This window comes from Lithobates pipiens, unplaced genomic scaffold, assembly GCF_037356315.1.
Source record: "Lithobates pipiens isolate NorthernLeopardFrog02 unplaced genomic scaffold, aLitPip1_a1.2 Scaffold_10, whole genome shotgun sequence".
NCBI classification, from domain to species: domain Eukaryota; kingdom Metazoa; phylum Chordata; class Amphibia; order Anura; family Ranidae; genus Lithobates; species Lithobates pipiens.
This window is the reverse complement of record NW_027507686.1, coordinates 120,334,814-120,349,043: the sequence shown is the minus strand read 5'-3', so window position 1 is coordinate 120,349,043 and position 14,230 is coordinate 120,334,814. Positions and strand designations below refer to the sequence as shown.

The window sequence follows — 14,230 nt, the reverse complement described above, 5'->3', positions numbered from 1 at the left end:
ATGAATATTAGAACGAGGTGAAGTGCATATAATCTGTAAAAGTGTTCATCTTTTGTATTATATGTATTATACCACAGTTATACAGTTGTATATACGCCAAGACATTTGGATGTTCAGGATTTTGTATGTCATTTTGTACTTAAACCTTAATAAAAACGATTGAAACAAAAAGGATATACAAAAGTTTATTAACCACTTAACCAAATTAGTGGGCAGCACAGTGGTGTAGTGGTTAGCACTCTCGCTTATCAGTAAGAAGGGTCGCTGGTTCGAATCCCAACCACGACACTGCCTGCCTGGAGTTTGCATGTTCTCCCTGTGCCTACTAGGGTTTCCTCCGGGTACTCTGGTTTCCTCCCACAATCCAGGTAGGTTAATTGGCTTCTGTCCAAAATTGGCCCTAGTATATGAATGGGGACCTTGGATTGTGGGCTCCTTGAGGGTAGTGACCGATGTGAGTGTGCAATGTACAGGGATTGGTACAATTGTTTATTCAACCTTACTAACTATAAAACTTCCCATCCAGGCCAATTCTGTCATTTCTCTCCTACATGTAAAATTCATAATTTTTTTTGCTATAAAATTACATAGAATCCCAAACATTATATATATATATATATATATATATATATATATATATATATATATTTTTTAGCAAAGACCCTAGAGAATACAATGGCGATTTTTTAAACGTTTTATCTCGCATGGTATGTGTGCAGCAATTTTTCAAACACATTTTTTTTTGGGGCACTTTAAAAAATTCTAAAATTGATAATTTTACTTTCTTTTTTTTAGTTTGACACTTTAAAAAAAAAAATGTATCACTTTTATTCCTATTACAATGAATGTAAACATCTTTGTAATAGGAATATGGCACGATCAGTCCTCTTTACAATGAGATATGGGGTCAATAAGATCCTACATCTCACCTCTAGGCTGGGAACCCAAAATATTTTAAAAAATACAGAGGCCGGGCTTCACGTCATAACATCGCGTCCAGCCTCGAGCGATCATAGAGACTACCGCGACCATCTGGTCCACCGGAAATCTCTATGATCACCATCCGGGGCCAGCTGATTCTGTCTCCGACTCAACGATGGAACTGGTGAGTCAGTAGAAGCACCGGGGGGCGGCGACCCCTCTTGCCGCCCGTAAGAACAATCGGGCTGCAGAACAGCCGCTATGATCGTTCTTATGGTGTAGGGAATCGCCAATTGAAAAAGCCAATATCTGAAAGATGCCTGTAGCTGTAGGCATCATTCAGATATACTCGCACAAAGTCAAGGACGTCCTGGGACGTACCTTGGGCGGAAAGTGGTTAATACACAATACATGACAAAATTTCAATAATAAAATATAGAGCGGTGACGGTCCATGTATATCACCAGGTGATGGAGAAAATCACAATGGGATAGTCGATCACGGACAATGTTTCTACTAGTTTTGTGGACTAGGCCGCTTCATCAGGAAAATTATCTGCAATTTAATTAACACATGATCAAAAAACAATGCATTTAATCACATGCAGAGAAAAACAGTGTTTCACGCAATATATGACTTGAAACAGTATACAACTGTTAGAAAAGGGGTAGATGGAGGACCGCTTACCCACATCCCTGCACACATAAGGCACAAAACGTCACCGCTATGGAGGTCTCCCGCGGCGACCGGGGAAGACTCCAATTCAACAGGCTGTAATCTGAATGACATGAGATGCATGGAATGGGTGAACAAGGGACTGGAACATGTGAAGGAGAGAAAGAAGGGGGAGGGGGACAAAAAAGGTGGGGGGGGGGGGATAGTGAAGAAAAGGGGGATGAAAATATCAAGGTAGTGGTTAACCAAAGCTAATTAAGTCTACAGGGGGTGCCAAGAACAAACGCACACAATTGTGAACATCCAGTGAAAAAACTGTGATAAGCCATGGACCCTGCCACCACAGACACCTAGAGCAAGGGAAGTGGGGCATAGGAAAACCCCTGCATGAGTGAAGGAGAAAAAGAGAGGGAAGGGAGAGGAAAAGGGAAAGAAAAGAGAAGTAAAGAAGGAAGAGGGTTAAAAGAAAGGGAGGTAAAGAAACAAAAAAGGAACATGGGGTGAAGAACAAACGGGGGAATAGAGTAAAGAATAAAAGGGAGGACGATTAGAAGTTCAATGAGGAGTGATCCAGGAAAGGAAAAAAGGGGGGAGGAAGGGGAGAGGGTGAATGGAAGAGGAAGTTAAGGAAGTGAACACCAATCGTGAAATAGACAAGAAGTGAGATATTGGGAAAGGGGGGGGGGGGGAAGGAGAACCAGGGAAAGAGAAAGAAAGTGGAAAGAAGAAAAAGGGAAGAGGCAGGAAAGGGGAAAAGAGAGGTGGGGGGGAGTTGGGAAAAGTGAAAAAAGAAAAGGGGAGAAAAGCAAGGAGAAGGGAAGAAGAGTGAAGGGCAAAAGGAGGGTAGGTGGGGGAAGAAGGAAAATTAAGTGCTAGTGAAGAAGGGTGACAATGTGAACAGATATAAGGAGTCTATACCTAATGTCCAAGCATCATGGATACCAAATTCCAGGGAGAAAAGGTCCCACTCAGAGGAGGCAAACACCAGTGGGAGGAGTACTCTTGCACAGAGGGTGACGGAGAGAATATCACAAAGAATAATAAAATCGCAGCACTTCCACCCAACTTTCCTATGAGAGGGAAGAAACGGTAACCCAAGGCAGGGGCTATATAAAAAAAACCCTAGTAGGATAGTGGTAAGGGGATGGAAATGGAGAACTTGCCATTCCAGGTATAGCAGCAAAAATACTCCCAGGCTTCACATCCAGCCATCGCCAGCATGCAGCGTCACAGGGTCAAGGAACCCACAGTGTGTGTGTGCGCATGCCTGCGCAGATGCCCTATGGCCATAGGGAGACAAGGCCAGGACGTGTGCAAGCGAGAGGGCAGGCCAGTCTCTTGAAGGAGGTGGTCTGCCCCTTTGCCAGGGATCCTACCTGATCGCTGCAGAGAGACGGAATCTGGCACGGGCCAGTGAACAATACAACAACAAGAAGGAAAGATCGGTCACAAATATGTACAAATATGAGTATACAGATGTATAATTACAACAGCAATAAAATATGCATAAAGCTTATGTAAGGTACAAAAAAAAATAAAGAAATGGAGATGAAGGGGATTTGGTAAATCCGCGGAACGGGCCAAAGCAGGCAAGAACATACAACTTGGAGTCAGGGGAACATACAGTCTAGGGCTGCATTTCTGTTAATGGACAGTCAGGCAATAAAATAATGCAGACACGTAAAAACAACAAGCAGGGATATATCTTTGGGCATGCAATATTCATGTTGTAAATTCTGACAGACAGAAAAAAATTCTCATCCAATAGGTTCTCGGTCCACAGGTCCCTCTACCTCTAACTCAACACGCAAACGTTCTTGCTACCGTGGTGGTTCTCCTGCAGCACCAAGAAAGGGTAAAAAGACCTCTTCCAAACATCAATCAGACATACGCCAGGAGTTCTTTCCCTGCCACCCAATCAGTTGGCTGGTGGGTCAGGCTTTTCTACACTGCACAATGTGATTTCCAACATTCTTGGGTCACCTTTGATTAATCCCAAGAAATCACTCATTGACATAGATTTTTTTTTTTTAGATCTAACCTCCCCAGATCTAAAGAAACAACAGCAAACCAAGATACATTTGTTTGCAAACCACCTCACACCCCTACCCAGCACCTCCATGACACATCACAATTAAATATCATCAATCTCACTTTGAGTGTTTTGTCTTCAGACGAGCTATCGGTACTGCAACTTGGTCTTGGCTTTTGTCCCCTTGACTCTATACAGATCATTGACACTATCGTAGATTTATACCTATTTGCACCTAACTTCATTTTCTATTTTTCTTTAACCACTTAAGGACTGAGCCTCTTTCTGAGATTTGTTGTTTACAAGTTAAAAAATGTTTTTGTTTTTTTTTGCTAGAAAAAAACCCCCAAACATTATACATTTTTTCTAACACCCTAGAGAATAAAATGGCGGTCATTGCAATACTTTCTGTCACACCGTATTTGCACAGCGGTCCTACAAGCGCACTTTTGTGGGAAAAAATACACTTTTTTGAATTAAAAAAAATAAGACCGCAGTAAAGATGGCCCAATTTTTTTTATATTGTGAAAGATAATGTTCGCCGAGTAAATTGATAGCCAACATGTCACGCTTCAATGTTGCGCCCGCTTCTGGAATGGCGAAAAACTTTTACTCTTAAAAAGCTCCATAGTTTAAAAAATTCTACAGGTTGCATGTTTTGAGTTAGAGGAGGTCTAGGGCTAGAATTATTGCTCTTGCTCTACCAATCATGGCTGTGTGGTTTGAACACCGTTTTAATACGCAGGCGCTATTCGCGTTTAAAAAAAAAAGAAAAAGTCTTTATTTTACCTTTTATTTTTACACAGTTTTATTTTTTATTTTTTTAAATAATTTGTTATTTCTATTTCACCTCTTAAATATGAGATCTGGGGTCAAAAAGACCTCAGATTTCATATTTACACTAAAATGCAATAATAAAAAAAAAATGTTTTTAAATTGTCTTTAAAAAAATTATTTAATAAAAAAATGGCCAATTAAGAGCTATGGTCGGAAGTGATGTTTTGACATCGCTTCCGCCCTGCAATGTCATGGAGAAGGGTGGGGCCCATATTACCCTCACTCCTCTCCATGCACAGCTAGTGAAAGGACCGGATTTTGCCTCCGCCACTGCCAACGGTTCCGGTAAGCAGCGGCAGGCACCGGAGTGTGGCGGGGGGGCCCTCTCTTGCTGACGATAAGTGACCTTGCGGCGAATCCGCTGCAGAGACCACTTTTATCTTGTAGTCGACTGCCCGCCGAATATGAGAATACCGGGGTTATGGCAGCTAGCTGCTGCCATAACGATATCCGTCCTCAAAGTTAGGACATATATCGGCATGCACTGGTCGGAAAGTGGATAATAAAGATTGTCACAATGTGGAACGTGAACTTACCGAATGCACTAGGCACTTTTCTATGGATGCATTCCGTGTATTACGCGATCTAATGCTATTGTTCGATGAATGTGCCACTGAGGATACATTGGTCTCTCCGCAAGCCCCCGTTGTTGACATCACTGGCACTCCAGCTATTGTAACAGCTTTACCCTCTATAACACCTAAAGCCCCTAAGAAATGTAAACCAAAATCTCACAATTTCCCAGATTCAATGACTTGCTCAGCTGTTTGGGCTTTCCACCATCAATCCATTAAGGAGCTCAAATGTAATAAATAGCAGGACAATCCATCTGACCTTACCCCTAACCAGTTATAAGCACTCAGACATCTACAGACATGCAAGGACATCCTAAAGCCATAAGATAAGGGTGGCAACATAGTTGTCATGTCACACACACGGTATCAAACCATGTGCCATGAAGTCCTAGACAACTTTGCACTGGAGCATTCTGGCAGGGCCTGATAGACAAGGATACTCTCAATTTTCGAATTCCTAAAAATCCACAAACGCCTACCTTTTTATACGCTGCTTAAGACACATAAAACTCTCCTGTCCCCCAGGTAGGTCCATTGTCTAAGGCACTGGGTCTTTAACAGACAATGCCAGCAAATTTGTGGATAGCTTTTTGCTACCCCATGTACTCAGTTTACCATTGTACATCCGGGACACAACAGATCTCTTGAGACACATTGGGGGGTTCCAGGTCCTCCTCGTGGCTATTGATGTCAAGTCCTTATACTCGAGCATCCCCCATGAGAAGGGAGTCTCGATGGCCAGAACCTTTCTAATGGAACAAGAGCGCACGTCCTGGCCCTTGAATGAATTTATCTTAGTTACTTTCTTCATCCTTACAAGTAACTTCTTCATCTTTGAGGACCAACATTTCTTTATCGTACATCGTGGGACACAGAGCCATAGTAGTTACTATGTGGGAGATACCGGAGATGGATGTCAGCTCTCCTTGACCATGGAGGTCACCATTGGGCCTTTCGGGGTCAGGACCATGGCTACATTACAAAGTAGATATTTTGGCAGGCGGATGTTTCTTTTGTCCACAAGGTTTTGGAGGCTGCTGTTTAAGAGGGGCTGTTCTATCTTGAGGGGTGTTTTTCTTTAAGTTTTTACTTCAGATGGGGTTCCTGTGTCCTGGTTAAGCTCCTGTGACCTGGTTAGGGCTCTTGTGTTTATGGAAGTGGTTCTAGCACAAACTGTAGTTAAAATGATGCCAGAGAACCCGTGTCTGTGTTATTGTAATATATGTGGATCGGTGGAGAGCACAAGATGGATGGTGATATCCAGGGGTGAAGAAGAAATGGTCCATAATGCAGGGCAGCCCTCTTCAGTGTAGCAGAAGCACACTCCAAAACATAGAAAAAGGGTAAAGAAAGTATGAACTGTAGAAACGTTATGGTACAATAAATAAAAACACTCGCATTGAGGTTAAAAACGATCAGCATGAGGAAAATCCTGCAGTGATGCGTCTCCTTGCTCGCTGGTTCAACAGGCTGTGTCACTCAGGAACCCATAGAAAGCTGTCCGCCAGCTCTGTACACTCTGGCTCAGATGGTAATGCAGAGGAGAGGTCTGAGGCACTGATGGATCGCAGCATGTCTGACATCACCGGAAATGTTGCAACACAGTTTGAGCCTGCACACTGTCAGTGGAATGGACAGGCGTGCTCTTTTGTCAAGCTTAAGTAACACAGCCTGTTGAACCAGCGAGCAAGGAGATGCACCGCTGCAGGATTTTCCTCATGCTGATCGTTTTTAACCTCAATGTGAGTGTTTATTGAACCATAAAGTTTCTACAGTTCATACTTAGAAGGCGCCTCTTTCTTTACCCTGGCTCTTGTTTAGCTTTGGTTTATTTTCCCCACACCTCATCCTTATAGTCAAGATTAATGAAATGATGTGTCCGTTGAAGAACTAAAGAGAAAATAGTGTTTTTGTACTCGCTGTTAAATCCATTTCAATTAGTTCATCAGCAGACACAGCACCAACCCCTCTAAGGAGTTTTTGATACTTCTAATACTGCTTGCTACTAGACTGAATGCCTATAGCAGGGAGGGGTTATATACCAGTTGAGGGCGGCACATGAGCGTAGCCAAGTTTTTTTTCCTCTTTCGTACATTGATGGACACAACCCCCTTTAAATCTTGACCGTAGGGTTATCATGCCACCTTCAGGAGAGGACTAGGCAGAACATGTAACACATGTAAAAACAGCAAGACTGCATAGCTCCACCCAGGGGGCGGTCCCTCTGGCTATAACCCCTCAGCCTGCTTCCTGCCGCTCAGTTTTTTTTTCTGCCTAGTGAAGGAGAAGGACCTGGCTCCCTTAGGGGACCATTGGTCCTTGGAATTTTTGATTTTTTTCCACAAGATTTTGATCCTGTGATCTAGTAACAGCTGGCTGGGTGACGGGCTGGATAATATAGATCCTTGTAGTCTCCCCAGCCTGGCCATCAAGCGTGAGCAGGCCCTAGCTACGTGCTGGGTCGGCCATGACAGGCCCCTTCTGTTCCAGGGGCGGCCGGGGAGCTATATGCTCCAGGGCACACATATGACCGGGCTATTGCTGTCTGTGTCAGTGTGCCGTGGCCAGTAGCCACCCCGTACTGCTTAGGTGATGGGTCTGTGGGGAAATGCATCCAGCTATTCCGACCGGACGGGTAAGTACAGCTCTCCCTGCCTTGGCAGGATAGAGCAGCTGGGCATTCCCTGGAAAGTCGATTAGGGGGTCTCTCGCTCTTTCCTCTTTCCCTATCCTTCCCCCCCCCATCCCCCTGCGGGGCCCCTACATGACTGGGCATGAGGTGCAGTGTATGTACCTGGGCCGGGGTCCTCCAGGGAGGCTCTGAACCTTGGCAGGGGCTGCACTGTCTGTTTGGGTCCCTTTTTCTTTCTGCCCCTTTTCTCTGCCTGTGTAAAATTTACCTCAGAATGTGCTGCTGCCATTTTCCTGTAGTTTCTATGCAGAGCATGGCTGTCAGCCATTTTCTAGAGGTCTGGCGGACGTTTTCTTGGTGTTTTTATACAAAAACGACCAGTGGCCGTTTTCTTATAGCCTCAGTGCAGTTTTACCTCAGAACTGCACGTTTTTTTTCCACTCTGGGCACCTGTGACTGGACACAGAACACAGTGGTCAGTGGCAGCACAGCGCAGCACAGCGCAGCACTTGGTCAGGGTGGCGAGTCCTGCGGTAGGGCCCCTCAGTCTGTGAGCAGCTAGGAGGGTGGGATTGTGTACCTTGCCCTAAGTTCCCAAGTGTGGCAGGCAAGGTGGGTCAGCATGGCATCAGAAGCTGGTGCTTCTTCCCCAGACATCCCTGTAATTGCAACCGGTTCACCTGCAAACAATGCAGTGCCTATGGATGCTTTGTCGGCGGGCCTGGAAACATTCATTGGCAGGGTGAAGGTGGCGTGTGGGAGCAAGGGGGGTAAAAAAACGTTGACCCCCGGTATCCGTGTTAAATAAAGTAACCATGATTTCGGTAGTAGGGACTCCTGCATTCAAAGACCCTACCGACAGGAGAGCCAAGGCAATGGCCCGGGCCATGTTTACAGTAGTGAGGTCAGCATTATGACCTGTACTGGCCACGACCTTGGTGTCGCGGACACTTACTGAGTGGGCAAAGTTATTGCACCGTGAATTGGAGAAGCAACAGTCTCCCCCAGTCTGCGTAGAATTGGCAGATCAGTTAGCGCATGGCCTTAAGTATGTCTGTGATGCAGCCCTGGATACAGTTCCCCTGCTCTCTAGAGCATCGGTAGCAGTGGTGCTATGGCACCTGATTTGGCTGAAATGCTGGTCTGCGGACCAAGCATCTAAAAAAGCACTGGCTGATTTGCCCTTCCTTGGTGAGAGGCTATTTGGTGCTTCGCTGGATGACATTATTAAGAATGTTACAGGTGGGAAGAGCACGTGACTCCCACAGTCCAGGAAGAGTAAGGAGCCACACCGTAGGCAAGGGCCCTCCTTTTCTGCTCAGAAATGGCTTTTTCACCTGCCCGGATCAACAGGTAATCGCTCCTAGTCTGACAGGGCGTCTGCTGAAGGACAAAAGCATCCCTGGTTTCACAAGCCAAACAAGTCTGCGAGGCAAAAAGGCTATTGCATGACACTCGGGTGGGGGGTCGCCTTTGGAGTTTGCAGCTCGGTGGACCTCACTGCTGTCCGACCAATGGGTCTGGGAACTGGTGTCATCGGGCTACAAGATAGTTTCTTTCTTGTCCACCAGATTTTTTGCCTCCAGCATACTTTTACTCCCGGCTTGCCGGGAAGCCCTGCTAGGGGCAGTAAAGGACCTGCTCCTACGCAGGGTGATAGTGCCTGTTCCGAAGCGGGAAAGGTTTCAGGGATTCTACTCCAATCTGTAGTCCCCAAAAAGGAAGGGGTATGTCCTATCCTGGACCTAAAAGACCTCAATTGCTTTGTGAAAGTACAAAGGTTCAGGATGGAATCAGTTTGCTCCGTAGTCCCTGCACTCCATCAGGGAGACTTCCTGGCGTCACTGGATATCCGGGACGTGTACTTGCATATACCTATTTGCCTCGGGCATCAGAGGTTTCTGTGATTTGCAGTTGGGGAAGAGCACTACCAATTTGTAGCTCTCCCTTTTGGCCTGGCGTCAGCACCCCAAGTCTTTACCAAAGTGTTATCTCCAATTCTGGGGCTGTTAAGGCAACGTGGGATCGCAATCGTGGGTTACCTAGACGACCTCCTTCTGAGAGCAGCTTGAGCCTCAGAATTAAGGGAGGATATGGCGATCACCATGCAAACTCTACAGGAATTTGGTTGGGTGCTGAACCTAAAGAAGTTGGTGTTCGTTCCGTCTCAACGCCTGGAGTACCTGGACTTACTGCTGGACTCCGTGGAAGCGAGAGTTTTTTTCTCCCTTCAGACAAACTGCAGACTCTCCGTGCCGCGGTGAAGATGTTGATGAACCGCAGGTGGTCATCGCTGCGCTTCTGCATGCAAGTTCTGGGCCTCATGGTAGCCTCCTTCGAGGTGGTACCATACACCCAATTTCACAGCCGAGTCTTGCAGAAGGCGATCCTGTCCAAATGGCCCAAATCTCCGTTATCCCTGGATCGTCAGATAGGGGTGAGCCAGTTAGTCAAGGATTCCCTCCTCTGGTGGTTAAGGTCTTCCTCTCCATTGGACGGTGATCACAACAGACGCCAGCCTGACCGGTTGGGGTGGAGTGCTGGGGGGGTACAGTCGACCCAGGGCCTCTGGTCTGGGAAGAATCCCAGCTGCCGATCGATGTGCTCAAACTTCGGGTGATCAGGCTATGCCTCTCCACATGGTCAATGAGACTACAAGGGCGTCCGATCAGGATCCAGTCAGACAACGGTGGCAAATGTCAACCATCACAGAGGAACAAGGAGCTCAGCCGCAGCATGGGAGGTCGATCACATACTCCAGTAGGCAGAACGACATGTGTCGGGCTATATACATCCTGGGTGTAGAAAACTGGCAGGCAGACTACCTAAGTCGCCAGATGCTGGACCCAGGAGAATGGTCATTGCATCCGGAGGTATTCAGACTTCTTTACCTGCAGTGGGGCACACCAGATGTGGTTCCCTTGGCCTCTCAGCTCAATTCGAAAGGTGCAGAGGTTTGTGTCCAGGACAAGAGACCCCTGGCCGAACGCGTCAGACATGGTGGTTCAATGGGGCAGTGTAGGCTGATCTTTCTCCCACTCAAACTGTTACCATGTCTGCTATGCAGAGTGGAGGCCGAGGGGATTCCAGTAATACTGATTGCCCCAGATTGGTCTCTGCGTCCCTGGTACACCGACCTAGTACACACCTGGTGTCCGCAACCCTCTTTTCTTCCAAAGGTGGTTTCGGCATGCCATCTCAGTGAGGACATTGTATTACCATACCTTTGTCCTAAGCCGACACATCCAAAAGAAATTGCCCTACATTCCCTGGATGTGATTTGGGCTCTGAGGGTAGATCTGTCTGCTACGGCTCCCTTACGGAAGTCAGACTCTGTTTCAGGGACTGGTCCGAAAAAAAGGTCCTGCAGTCTCGTCGACCACCACTTGCCAGTGGATCAGACAGACACCATGGTCCAGGCTTACGCCTTGAAGGGGCAGGTTTCCTGTCACGGCCCATTCCGCCAGGGCATAAAAAAAAAAAGTCACAATTTTGTTGTAAACGCATTTTTGATGCATACATTGGCCGCAAGTTCTGGTGCGGCCGTTTTCAGATGGCAACTCCTCCATTGAGGCATTCCTCTGGTTGCGGGTGAAGTTATGTTTTGCTGTTTCCACCCCTTGTTTTGACACTGCTTGGGGACATCTCTAAGGTCAAGATTTAAAGGAGCTGTGTCCGTCAATGAACGAAAGAGAAAATAGGATTTTGGTACTCACTATAAAATTCTTTTCTCTGAAGTTCATTGACAGACACAGCACCCACCCCTCCTATTTTACGTTGTAATGTTTTTTGATTTACTGAGCTGCAGGAAGCAGGCTAAGGGGTTATAGCTAGAGGGACCGCCCCCTGGGCAGAGCTATGCAGTCTTGCTGTTTTTACATGTTTTACATGTTCTGCCTAGTTCTCTTCTGAAGGTTTTGTGATAACCCTACAGTCAAGATTTAAAGGAGCTGTGTCTGTTGATGAACTCTGATAAATGGATTTTACGGTGAATAAAAAACATTTTTTTAACTTGCGGTATAATCCTTTTCTTGGTAAATTATATGATCCACTCCTACTTTTGCTTGCTCCAAAACTGAGCCAAGTTGGGAGTGGGAATAGTTACACAGGGCTGTTCTTATAGCTGTTTGCCAGTTTCCAGTCTCCTAAAGGAAGTAGCGTAATCAATGTACTTGAATAGTTCATCCTGCATCCCCTAATGTCTCAAGACAATATTTCCAAAAGAAACACTGTTTTGTACCACAAAAAAACTTGTATGAACAATTTGTGACATACATTACTTCATCCTTCTCTTAAAAATTACAGCAAAGGTACCTTTCTAAATGTTTAGTAACAATAATCTACAGATACCTATAGGTGATTGCAGGCTCTTTATTTTTTGCCTACGTTATTTTTCTTTCCCTCCCCATTCGTCTCACAGTTGCCATTTGCAGGCTAAATTAATTAATCTTCACTTACCTGAAACTTTGCCTGTAATTCTGTGTTTGTCTCCTGGAACATGTGACACAGCACATCATATAAGGGTGAAAAAACTTGGACACCACTGTGAGACCAAGGCTAATTCACCACTGCCTCACTCAGCAAGGAAGTAGAAAAAAAAAATCTAATTGTAAGCAAAATCAAAAATATGTTTAATGAATGTAAGATGATTTCACCTAAACATGCAGTGCTTTTATGCTCATGTGATTTAGTAAAGGGGGATCCACTTTAATGGCAAGACTATTTCCAAATAAACCAGAACTGTATAAATGTAAAGTTTGCTTCGGTCAATAAGGGGTATAAATGTAAAGAGAGCTGACATGGTCAAACAAATTCTGTAAACTGTCATCATGGGTAGTAATGCTAACCTTTTTTTTCACACACAGGTACGACAGCAGGTCACACTTGTAAGTTCAGAACCTGCTACTGAAGAGGAAGACTGTGAAGAAGTGAGACGAAGAGCCCCTCGCCGAGATTCAAGGCCTGGGGAGCCTGTTGTCCCTGTTCAGCGTCCAATCCCAGAACCAAAAGGAGAAGTGGAATTTGCACAACCACTTTCACTTAGTTTCCAGAGCCAGAAAATGAAAGGAATGAAAGAGCTTTTAATAGCTGCAAAAGTGAACTCCAGTGCTATAAAACTGCAACTCACTGCTCAGTCACAAGTGCAGCCAAAGCGGGCACGAGCACCTGGGCCACGAGATTACAATCTGGGATACTTGAAAAGGCAACGCAAAGGGGTTTAAGAACGGTGACCCAAATTAAATTTAGGAGTTTTATTTTTGCTAAAAGGTTTTTTTGTTTGTTTTTATTTTGTTTTGTTTTTTACAATTTAGTAAGTTTGACTGTGTAAGGAATTAAATCCTGAATTAATGTTCTTAGATTTATATGTCAAAATTATATTGTAGTATGGAAATATTAGCAGTTGTAACCTCCACTGCGCAAAAAATAAATGAATGCATTGGGTATTTGTTAAAGTGTTATTCGGAACTAAACAAGCTTTTCTGTTTATATTTGTCAGATTGTTTTGTCATCTAAATATAGCCTGATTATCAAGTTTATAGCTGAAGTTTCTTTTTGTTTGGAGAACTGGGAATATGCACATTGACTAGCCAACAAACACATTGTGTCTGTGGCAGTTCTGCTTTTAAAATAAAATTAAACCTTCAGGCTGCGTATGCATATACAGTAATACATAATAGTAAGTAATAAACATGATACTAAATTTCCTAGCTGCTAACTGCTGCAGCAACAGTTGAAATACCCTATTCTGGAAGCACATAGAACAGCCAGACCACTGCTCTTGCAGTGAAGTAGCCCGGATCCTCCTCATCTCGGCTGTGCTCCTGCCCCCCCTCCTGTTCAGTGCCCCCAAAGCAAGCAGCTTGCTATTGGGGCACTCAAGCCAAATCACAGCTCCCTGTGTCTATTCAGACACATACTGCTTGTATTTGGGTGTAGGGGATTGTGGAGTGAGATACTCTGTCTTTTCTAACTTAAACATGAAGAGAAACTGCATGGCATTCAGTTAGCTTTATGCACTGTGCATCATAAACTGAATTTAATTGTTTTAATAAAATACTGTTTTCACCATATTTTTTTAAACCTGTTTTCATCTTAGTGTTGCTAAATTCCTGCAGCTTCTTTCAGACATTTTCACATCTACATGCTCCAGATGTATGTCATTGCTCTAGTCCTGCTTCCTGTTACTGACAACTGCAGACCAGGCCTCAGTGTGGGTGAGCGGTTTGCTGATGTCAATGTTGTGGATTGAGTGGCCCATGGTGGCGATGGGGTTATGGTATGGGCAGGCGTATGCAATGGACAACAAACGCAGGTGCATGTTATTTTGAATGCACAGAGATACTGTGACGAGATCCCGAGGCCCATTGTTGTGCCATTCATCCACGACCATGACCTCATGTTGCAGCATGATAATGCATGGCCCCATGTTGCAAGGATCTGTACACAATTCCTGGAAGCTAAAAACATTCCAGTTCTTGCATGGCATACTCACTGGACATGTCAGCCACTGAGCATGTTTGGGATGCTTTTGATGTACGTATATGACAGCGTGTTCCA

General features: G+C 45.0%; 1 protein-coding gene across 2 annotated transcripts in view; it reads left to right on the top strand.

Annotated features, from left to right (window-relative positions):
- The window catches only part of MEN1 (menin 1), a 400,397-nt gene extending 386,654 nt beyond the window's left edge, over nt 1-13,743 (top strand). For both annotated transcript variants that reach the window (XM_077457794.1, XM_077457784.1), the window contains one exon: nt 12,538-13,743. In XM_077457794.1, the coding sequence (XP_077313920.1) occupies nt 12,538-12,894 (357 nt within the window). In that variant the 3' untranslated portion in view covers nt 12,895-13,743. The remainder of the gene's footprint in view (nt 1-12,537) is intronic.
- Nucleotides 13,744-14,230: the final 487 nt, after the last annotated feature.